The 11,184-nt window shown below is 55.9% G+C and overlaps 1 protein-coding gene across 1 annotated transcript in view; it reads right to left on the minus strand.

Annotated features, from left to right (window-relative positions):
- The window catches only part of HS3ST4 (heparan sulfate-glucosamine 3-sulfotransferase 4), a 161,415-nt gene extending 150,636 nt beyond the window's left edge, over nucleotides 1-10,779 (minus strand). The window contains exon 1 of the mRNA XM_074322849.2: nucleotides 9,641-10,779. Within this exon, the coding sequence (XP_074178950.2) occupies nucleotides 9,641-10,185 (545 nt within the window). The 5' untranslated portion in view covers nucleotides 10,186-10,779. The remainder of the gene's footprint in view (nucleotides 1-9,640) is intronic.
- Between the last annotated feature and the right edge of the window lie 405 nt (nucleotides 10,780-11,184).

Below are 11,184 nucleotides of genomic sequence, written 5' to 3' on the forward strand. Positions count from 1 at the left end.
AGCCACCCTGTGAGTGGGGCCCCCCCAGCTCTGAGTCCCGCACAGGCTGCGCCTGGAGGCCCAGGGTGCACGGACTACGCCCACAGTGAGGCACGGGCCCAGGACAGGACCTCCCCGCAACGCCTGTTATAAGGGGGCTCCGCGGCTTGGAATCCCCAGTTAGAGAAACAGTCCAGCCACCCCCGGAGTTCTGTCGTCTGTCGGGAACGATCCAGACTCTTCTGAACTCTGGCAGCAGCAAAAACCAAAAGCCCCGCTTCACAATGGAAGGACACCTGTCTGTGACTGCCTGCGGTCACTTGGGACTGTCACTGCCCTTCGGAGGTCTCTTCTGTGTATTTGTTAAGCGGGATAAGACAGTATGTGCTCTGTGAGGCTGCTGTGAGGAGTTCACGAGACGCCGCGGGCCGTGGGGACCTCTGGGAGGCTGTCACCCCACACAGCCAGTGTGAGGGGGTTCTCTTTCTTGTACCCAAAATAATCTTGTCAAAATGGTGTGTGAGAGACCTTAGAACAATTCTCAGCCAGACTTCCACAGAAACAGGAGTGGTATTTTTTTCCCAGAAGTGTCTGGGCGCCAGCTGAGCACACAGAAGGCATGGATTCCTCATTAGTGACTAATACGCCTCCAGCACTGAGTGCCTGCTTGTGCCAAGGCCTGTCCTGGGCGCTGGCGACACACAGGAGGGGCCAGGCCCCGGTCCCTCACGGGCCACCTTGCAGGGTGGCAGGGAGGAGTGAGCAGGAGCTGGACAGCAGTATGTGCTGTGCACAGGCAGGGGATGAGCTCGGAAGTGCAGTCCGTCTAAGTGGACAAGCTGGGAAAGGTCTCTGGGGAGCTGGAATGTGAGCCGGCAAGCGTGCCCTGAGGGGTTGGGCCCGAGGGTCCCAGGAGTGGGGAGCAGAGGAGGAAAAGGCCCCCATGTGGCAGTGAGCGTGGGCCCAGGGCAGAAGGAAGCAGCAGCAGTGTGTGGCTGTGAGAAGACCCCAAGCACGGTGAGCCCGTCCCGCAGGCCGGCCAGGCCACACGCACACAGGCTGCCAGTCTCTCTGCTCAGTCTCCAGATGCCAGAGGACCGCACTGCCCATGGGGAACAGGTCGGGGACAAATGGAAAACCATGCTGTGTGTTTGGGGCCAAACACCTGTGCTGGCATCCCAACCCCACCCATCTGTGCCACATGGGCAAAGCGATGCCTGTGTCACCAGGTCTCTGTGAGACTGGGTGAAGCCACGGCTTGGAGCAGGGCCTGGCGCACGTGAGCACAGCACGCGGCCATCGCCTTCTGTCACCGCCCTACTGCCGTCATTTCAGATCCAAATCTTCATCTCACTGGTCCATTAAAAATAACCATCACTGTCCCTGATCTGGCTTTTGCTTTGTGACAACATGAGTGCATCTCGGTTTACTAATTTACACCACGTCACTGTTTATCCACACCTGGCACTGTCCAAGCACCCCTAAATGTGGGATACAGAGCAGCCAGCGCCCCCCGCCCGCGCCCCAGGATTTATAACCCTGTTCCTGAATCTGTGCAGCAACAGCTGTGTCACCATCCTTTCCTCAAACAAAACGTGGAAGGTAATAAACCCTGTAGATGACGTGAGACACTGGCCACACTCACGTAAACAGTGTCTGAAGGCCACTCTCAAACACACTGGATCTCGATTCAGCAGCAAGGAGTCCGACAGGAAGGGTGGGGGAGCGGGAGGGTGAGAAGCAAGGAATAAATACCACCTTAGCGAGTGAGGTCTCTTTCTATTTACTCCTATTTTTTAACGTATTAAAAAAGTATTAAAGTATTAAATTTTTAAAGTATCAAAATCTAATACTCAGTAAAGTATTAAAATTTTGTTCTCATAAGTCCCTTGCAATTTTTGCTACGTTTATTCCATTATTTTGTCTCTTTGGTTGGTTCTATAAATATTTTCTAAATCGCTAGCGTAGGCATATAGGAAAGCTAGACTCGGCACAGCAATTTCCTTACACTCACCTTAATGAATCCTATTGTTTCTAATCGGCATTGGTTACTTCGGTTTTCCAAGAAGAGATGAAATTACTGGCCAGTGGTGATGATTCCACCTCCCCTTACTCTTTTTCACATCTAATCGCATTACTTGTTATTTCCTGAGCAACGGTAAGTAACAGTAACGATCATGAGCTTTCTGGCCTTGCTCCAGATCCAGTGGGGACGTCTGTCGTGTTACCACCACTGACAGTGACGCTGGCGTTGGGTGTGAGCCCATGTGATTAGCAAGCTGCCACAGAAATCAGGAACACGCGTGTAATTTAATCAGATGTCTTTTCAGCATCCATACAACAAATCACAGGATTTTCCTCATTTACCCACGTTAAGAATAAATCGAATTATTAGACTTTCTAAGATTGAACCATCCTTCCATTCTGGGAGTAAACGCCACTGTGCCAGGACTCCTCCCACCTTGTGATGCAATCAGCTACTTGTCCATTTCGCTTCTCGACAAGCTTTGCGGACCAGTGGCTGTGACTGATTCACGCCTAATCCCGGCACACAGCTGACAATCAGCACAGGTTCAGTGAACAAATGAATGAATGAACAACTAAAACAGCAAGGGCACTGGACCTCCCCAGCTCAGCCTTTGCTCCCCTTCCCCTGTGCCTGTCTGAGAGCGTCTGTGCCTGTCCATGAACGTGGGTTTTAACTGGCCCCACATCCAGCAACAAGACGCTGACCACCCCATTCTCCACAGGGAAACCATTCTCTGTGGTTTCCATGGGACAATCCCTGCTCCCCTTCCCCCATCTCCCCGACCCAAAGCGGGGCTGCATCTCTGGCCTGGCTGCATGTGCGTGACGATCGCTTTGCAAACGGGCACGTGACCCAACCAGGACAAGGCCTGTCCGGGAATGTCTTACAGAAGCTCTTAGGAAAAGTCTTCCAAACACTGAACATAAGCCCTGTTTGCCTAGGGTACGACTCACAATTGTGTCTAAAACACGATGAGATGATCTGAGAAGGAAGCAAGGCAGAGACAAACATGGCAAAGAAAGGGGGAGAGACCTGTGACATCATTTGGACTCAGCTGGACTCAGCTTTTCCTGAAGCCAATTACCCCCAGGTTTACTGATTACATAAGCCAATAAATTACCATTTTTTTTCCATTTATAATAGTTTAAGGTCAATTTCTATCATTTACAATGAAAAAAAATTGCCCAATTCATGTGTTGCTTTGTTTTCCTGTTAATACGCTTTTACATTCCTAAATAAAGGTTGAAAAAAAAATTTTTTTTAAGGACGGCAACAGTAACAAGTGAATGTTAAAAAAAAAAAATCAACTGCCTCTTTTTAATTAATGGCAAGACGGGCTGAAAGGCTCCCTCAGTGAATTATAATTTCAGATTGAAATTCCCAGGACAGTTATAGAGGCGCTTGTTCAACCGCAGAAACCAGTGGGATAGAGACATGTCTGTAACAGGGAAGCATCCGAGAGCCCCCGAGACGCCGTCCATCGTGCAAAACCAGAATCTCCAGAACTTCCTGATGTACAAACAACCCTGGCACATTCACCGACGGTCTCGAGGCCTCTCTCCTGACTCGATTCAAAGTAAAAGCACCTGGTGTGAGCTACAAACATAAAACCCATCAGTCGTGGAACGACAGCAGGAGAACACCCGTGCACGCAGCCCAATCTCAGACAGGTTTCGCGGGTCCTCTAGCACCGCCCGATTCTCAGAAGCACAGCCCTGAAGGCGCACGCCGGCCCACTGGTGGGGTCCCGGCTGCACCCACCTCCCAGGAGCAGACGCTGCTCCTCCTCCAGCTCAAGTTACAAGAGACCAAATCCTGGGATCCGGTGGTGATTATTCCCTGGAGAGCTACTGAAGAGCTGCTTCAGGGTTTGAAATCCCTCATTCAGACATAATCTTGAAATAAAAGACCACATTCAGATGAGAAATGCATTACAGCTTCCTCTCTGGGGTCTTCAGGACTGATGGGATAAGAAGGCGTTGCAGGAAAATGAAGAGGGGCACAGGAGAAAGGAAAAATGAGAGCGAAAGAGAGAGGAAGGGGAGAGAAATCTGCTGGTCACCACTCAGTGTGTGGCCCTTTAAATGCCATTTCCTCTCATCCTCACATAATCCCCTGGGAGGAAGTAACATGTGGCCCATTCTGCAGGTGAGGAAACTGAGGCTGGTGACACTAAGTAACCTGTCCAAGGTCACACAGTGAGGGTGCAGTAGGTTCTGACTCAGATACGAAAATGTGTTACAAACTACGTTGTTTCTACTCTGCTCCTTCCTCTGAGAAGACGGACCTTTGTTCTAGAACCAAAGTAGATGAATGGGTGAATAGACCCCATGGAGACAATATAGCCTCAGCATCTAAGAAACAGAGATGGAGGAGGAGAGGGACAGAGGAAGGAAGAGGGTGGGACTGGTTTAAGCCCCAGTCCTGTCTTGCAGAACCACATGTGGTGAGCGAAGCCCTTCCCGCCTTCCCAAGCACGTGACCAGGACACATTTCACAAGAGGTCCCTGTGCCTGGATCAGGTACAGACTCTCCTGCTGGTGAGCGAACAACTGAGGGTCTCCCACCTTCCCGAGGGTGTTTACTGGGGACAAACGGGAAACTGAGTCGTGATTGTCTTTTCTGCCTCCACGTTGCTGTTTATATCCAGCTCCTTTTGTTGCTGCTGTGACATATCTGGGGGCACTGACCCCTTGCAGCTGCGAAGTCTGCAAAGGGGGATCGAAAGGGAGGGCTCGTCAGGCACAGTCCCTGTGAGTGCGCAGGCTACAAGCAAGCCAGTTACTTTCTGAAAGAAGCTTCCCCCAGAGGCCGTGGCGTCCAGCCCACGGGTGGCGTCCAGCCCACGGGTAGCTCTGTGTGGCGCAGTGTTGGCCCACTCGGTGCTTTTAAGAAATTTCATTCTGTGGCCAACATGAAAAACCAGGAGATTTCACATTCAAACCTGATTTCCAGTTCTCAGCGAGTGGAAGCCCGGTGGCTGTGGCGCCTGCTGGCCCCGAGGTGGCTGCCCCTTTGGACGGACGCTGCGCCCCAGCTCCTCCCACCTGGTCCATGTCCATTTGTCTCCGTCACGTGATCCCCATGGGCCCTCAATGACCCTTGGCTTCAGCGCTTAGATGGACGCAGGTTGCAAAGCCAGTCATTGTTGGACTTGTCCCCAAAACGTCCCCAATAGGGAAACATTTCAGCCAATGCCATGACAGCTGTCACAGAAAGCAGAGCATGAGACCAACACGATGGGAGAGAGGGAAAACCCAGTAGTTGGGTCCACTTCAATGTCTGCTCTAGGATGCCCACTTTTTGTTTGGAAAATACGCTGACTTTTGTCATTCGCTTATTCCTCCCCACAATCCTACAAGGAAGGACTCATCTCAGATAACAAACTGCAGCTGAGAGATGTTAAATCAGTTATGCAGCCATCATGCCACTGCTAAGTGACAAGCCCAGGTTTGGAGCCCAGTCCTGTCCAGCTGCAAACGCTGAGCTTTTGGAATAATGAAAGAAAACTCTGGAAATCCAAGAGGCGTGTTTCTGCCTCAGGGCCTTTGCACTTACTGTTCCCTCTGCTTGCAAACTCTGCAGTCAGTTCTTCACACAGGGGCCTCACTGCCTCCGTCATTCACACCCCTGCACAGACGTCCCTGAAAGCCTGAGTTAGAGTGACGCAGCCATGTGCGTGCGTCCCCGTGACTCTAAGTCCCTGCTACTCAAAGTGAGGTCTGGGGACCACAGAGTCATGCCACGTGCGAAGCCAGAAAGGCCTGCTCCTGGGTCCCTCCCTGACTCTGGATTCAGTCTGCACAGTCACAACCCCTGCTTTACAAGCACTGCTTCGCAGGGGTCCTGTCCAGTGGGAGGAAAACGGGAGGTGCACGTATACTTCACACTTTTCTAGCAGCCACATTAAAAGGGTGAAAAGAAGGGTGGCTGGATGGCCCAGCTGGTTAGAGAGCGAGCTCTGAACAACAGGGTTGCCGGCTCGAGTTCCACATGGGCCAGCGAGCTGCGCCCTCCACAACTAGATCGAAGGGCAACGACTTGGAGCTGATGGGCCCTGGAGAAACACACTGTTCCCCAATACTCCCCAATAAAATAAAATAAAAAATATGTATGTGTGTGTATATATATATATATATATATATATTTATATGTATATTTATATGTGTGTGTGTATATATATGCACGCACATATATATACAAATATATATACATATATATATATATATTTAAGTGAAAAGAAGATTGTTGGTTCGCTGTCACCCCCCCCCCCATTAAGCCATCAGGTCCAGAGCAGGTGTCACCGGGCTCACTCAGCACTTCACCCCAGTACCTGGAACAGTACTGGACACTGGTAAATATTAGCGAATGTCTGTTGACTGCAAGTATGAAGGAAGGAAGAGGCCTTTCTAGAACTTTCCGTGTGGCAGTGTGGGATGGGGGGAACCAGCACCCTGCCGGGGGAGGGGGGCAGGAGTGCCCAGCTCGACCCGCCCTGCCCAGCTGAGCTACTGGAGCGAGCTGGGTGTCACATACGGCCCGCGGTGACACTCAGTGATCACACACCTGTACTGCACCCCCCACAGTAACAGGCGTGCAGACGACAGCGCTGCCGCCTCCCGCTGTCTCTGGACACCCAGGTGCAAACAGGCTGTTGACCACTTCCCTTAGGCTGACACCCTCTCCTGACTTGTCTTCCCCACGATGTGATGTGTGTTACAGTGGGCGGTGAAGACAACTCAGGCCGTGGAGGGTCCTTTCCCACTGCCCTGGGGCTGAGTGGCCTCCAAAAAGCCAGGTAATCCCTGTACAGTCTCTGTCACTCTGATGGGTTCTGCCAGGCCGGCCTGTCCCAGGGCCCCTGCCTTAGAGGAGCTGAAGGCCTGTGCCCAGGCGGCTGGTACCGCTCATGCTGGACGGTGCGCTGTGGCTCTGTCCTATTTTGGGGGTGGGGGGAGGAGTGGACGGGCTCATCTGTCCCATTAACCACTGGCCTGCGTCAATCACGGACTGAGTGGTTTCTCTGGACCCCTAAGTAACACGTAACACATGCGGCCTAATCCATGAGCCTCTCTTGCCCCGAAAATCTGATGCACGTGTTCTAATCGCAAATACGTTTTAAATCGCATGAGAAAGCAAAACCCGGATTCAGCCGTAACTGGAGTGACAGGGGATAAAGCTGCTGGCCGGCTAGGAGGGGAACCCCGGCCAGGACCAGGCCCACGAGCCAGAGCCGCCTCTCCTGCTGAAAACGCCCACACCGGACACATGCGCGGAATTAGTGGGCAACGGGGCAGCACACTGACAAGAAAAAGGAAACAACTAAGTGGGGCATCAGAACCTTCAGCTCATGGCCTCCAGATCAGGCAAACAAACAGCAGAGCAGGGTTCCTGAGAGCGCAGGCGGGCACGAGAGCCAGTGTGAGCCGCCAAGGACAGCGCACACCAGGGACCAAGGGGGATGGCTTCTGTTCCTGGTCGGAATTGGTGTCACGCCCTTTGCAGAGCCATGGGGATGGGGTGCCCTGTTCCTTCCCGGGACAGAGAGAGGAGCTAATGAAAATGCCCCACTGTCCTCAAAGCCTCTCCCTGGGAGGCTGGAGAGGGTGATGAGTTTCTGGGCGCCCTCTCAGCAGCCAGGTGTGGGTGGCTGGGGACCCCCTACTTCGCTAGATTCTTCCCCAGCACTTCCAATCTCACCCCAGGCACCACAGGGACCCACCCTGGGCAAGAGGACAGGCCAGGGGCGAGGGCACAGCCATGTCACCTGGGCCTCTCAGTGAGGGCCTGGGATCCAGTCCCACCCACACCGCCTCTGTGTGCCAGCTCAGTGGGACACCACGCCCCCGATTCCGTGAGTCATGGCTGGGGTGCCATAGCGCTGGACCAGCTCCCACAGACAAGTCCGACGGCGAGTCCGTTTCCGTGGCTTCTTCTCCTGCCTCCATGGATGAGATAAGGAGACGCAGGCAACTCCCACCCCTCCAGTGGGAAGATGACTGGACCTGCGCTGGGCTTGCTAACACACATGCCATCCAGGACGCTTCATTAACTTCAAGTCACCTGGGTCACACCCCTGTCTGTTTCCAGCTGCCACAAAGCTACCCCAGCACAGGTTGGAAAGATCTGATCTTTACGCCTCGCTCTCCCCAAAGGGCACTCGGCATTTCTCACAGACACTGCTTTACAACTAGAATTGGGGGAAAAGCCACAGTTACCCCACAGGGCCAAAGCCGCCCCACAGAAGAAGCCAGAACATTCCTACGTCCAACAATTAACTGAGCCCTCTCCACACATCATACCCCTCTCTCTTCTGCTGTTGTTGCATTAATCATCCTAACACCTTTTTAATTATAATTGCAGACTGGAAGCCATGGCTTGTGATGTTATAAATACTGATTTTCCAGTTAAATTAGGCATAGGCTGTTTTATGTTTTGATAAGAAGGGGCTGTTTGAAGCCTCCTAAAATATTGCAATTAGTTGTCTCCGCTGAAACCGACATGACACGAACACACACGGCTGATTCCGGTTAGTGTTCTGGAATACTTGTGTCTAAGTGCACTTCCCTCAAGCTCCCAAAGCATAATGCATATTTTTTAAAGTGGGGGAAACATCAATCACAACACACATTTATTCTACATTTCTGAAGTTATTTCTAAAACTTTCCCAGGCTGTGATTTAAACTTAGAAAGCCCATCTCTTCAACAGGGAAGCAGCTTGTCAGGCAATGATCCTTATTTCACCTATTGGCTCTCATAGGATAACATGACTTTCACTGACAACGCCTGTGTTTCTGCCTGACAAATGCAATTAATTACTGAGAGAGGCAGAGATGGGGCCAGCCGCCCAGATCTGTTTTCCAGAGAGAAAGAAACCAAGAGGAAAGAGGGAAAGAAAAGAGAAAAGCAACGGAGGTTTGCATCTGGGCGTCTGCACCGGTGTGTTTTAAACGTGGTGGCTGGTGAGAGCCCTGGCTGCGCGCTATGCCCCTGCTCAACCTTCCAGCCCTCTCTCCCTCTTTCCGGCAGGCTGAGGTGGGGGCTGGGGGGAGGCAGTTCACACCACATCAGCGCCAATCTGTTGCAAAGGGCACTCACAGGTGCAGGGCACCGACCCTGTCAGGGTGCCAACTGTCACGACGACACTGAAGCTGCAAAGGCAGACAACCCAGCGTTCATTAGCCAAAGGGGGACGGAAAGTTCTGGAGATGGGGCCACCCTCGGTCTTCCCAGAAAGCCCAGCTCGCCAGCACCCTCTCCTTAACTGTCATTCCCTGTTCATTCTGCTCTAACCTGAAAACACTTAAGGCTGGACTCCAGCCACGCAAATGCGTTCAGGGCGATTTCGGGAGATTCCCGGGGATCTCAAAGCCCGGTATCAGCCCCGCCGCCCTGCTTCCTTCCTCGGCGTCCCCAGCGCCGGGGCGCAGAGCTCCGCGGGAGCCGGCTTGGGGAGCAGCCGCGGGCAGGAGGGCCGGGGACTCCCAGCTCGGAGCTGCGCGCACTCGGAGAGCAGCTCCGTGGACCCGGCGCCCGCGCCGGCCCAGCGCGCTGCCAGCCCCTTGCTGCCCTCACCCCAAAATGCAGTGACCCCGGGCTGGCCTGCAGCCCCGCGCCGTGCCGGGCTCCTACCTGTACCAGTCCAGCCCCTTGTCGTAGTTCCTGTCGAAGAAGTGCGGCTCCACGCCCACCGCCCGCACGTCCGGGTGCACGCGGATGGCCTCCAGCAGCGCGCGGGTCCCCCCTTTCTTGACCCCGATGATGAGAGCCTGTGGCAGCCTCTTCTCCCCGTAGTCGGGGGTGCTGGCGGCGCCGCCCCTGTCGCCGCTCGCGTTGGCCGCCCTCGGGCCCGCGAGCTCGTCGTCGGGGGCGCTGGGTTCCCGCGCCGTGACCGTCCCGCGGGGGGCCAGCGGGGTCCGGAGCCAGGCGTCGGCCCCGGGGCTGGCGTCGCCAGGCGGCTGGGAGGGCGGCGGGCTCGGCGGCTCCTGCAGCGCCAGCGGGAACTGCAGGGCGCCCGCGCCGCCCAGGAGGCTGTAGCACAGGTAGGTGACCGACAGGGACAGGGTGCACACGAACAGCAGCTTGCGCGCCGGCGGCCCCTTAGCCGAGGCGCCGGGCGGCGGCGGCGCGGCGGGAGGCGGAGGCGGCGGCGCGGGGGGTGCGGGCCTCGGGGCCATCGCGGCTCCCGGCTCCCCCCCGGCGCGGCGCGGACATGGCTTCAGCTGCCCCCGCCCGGCCCCGGCCGCTGTCCCGCCGCGCCGGGGGGGAGCCGGGCCGCATGGCCCCCTCCCCACTCTGCCCGCGGGGTCCGGGGGGCCGCCCAGCACCGCCTCAGCCTCTGGCACGGGGACCGAGGGGCGCGGACCCGCCGGCCGCACCCGCTCCGCCTGCAGCGCCCCCGCTTCCCGGCTCCGCCGCGGCTCCTGCTCCAGCCTCCGCGCGCGCCGGCGGCCCGACTTCCTTCCCCGCCGCTAACTTTCTGCCGGGCGCGCGCCCCGCGCCGCCGAGGGGGGGAGTGCGCCTCGCGCGCGCCTGCGGAGCCGAGCGCGGGGCCGGGCGCCGGGGAAGCGGGGATCGCGCCCCCGCCCAGCCCCGCGGCTCCCCCGCCGCCGAGCCTGCGATGCCGCGTCGCCCATCCCTCGCCAGTCCTTTCAGGGGCGTAGAGCCCGGTGCCAGCCGCCGGCGCCGCGCACCAGGGAGCGGGGCCCGGGCTGCCGAGCGCCTGCCGCCCCTTCCCCTGGGACATCCGGCAAACTCGGCAGGTCCCGGAGCCGCCCTTCCTCGCCCCGGGCGCCCTCCTGCCTTGGCCCAGGGGTGACTGCTTCTCCACAGCAGCTTCCCCGCCCCAACTCCCATCTTTCCAGCCCCCCCTTCTCTTGGAGCCCCTGATGGGTGGAGCTTTGACACAAACCCCCGTTCCCTTGCCCCCAGCTTTGCCCCTGTCCCGCCCGCGGGCCACTGCTGTCTGCTCCAGAAGGCGAGGCTGTCCCCTCCTAGACACCCCTGAGCACAGGTACACCTGCGTCCCTTGGGGACACTACCACTAAAGGAATTCAGATTTCCCTTGACTGAAATAGACTGAGACCGTCATCGCACTAGACACTTAATAAGCAGAGACAGGCTGGGTTTCAGGGTGTCTGTACATCGCTTCACTGAATTTGTTTTAAGTGTATTTT

Source organism: Rhinolophus sinicus, chromosome 10, assembly GCF_057876585.1.
Source record: "Rhinolophus sinicus isolate RSI-liver-muscle chromosome 10, RSI-T2T, whole genome shotgun sequence".
Taxonomy (NCBI): domain Eukaryota; kingdom Metazoa; phylum Chordata; class Mammalia; order Chiroptera; family Rhinolophidae; genus Rhinolophus; species Rhinolophus sinicus.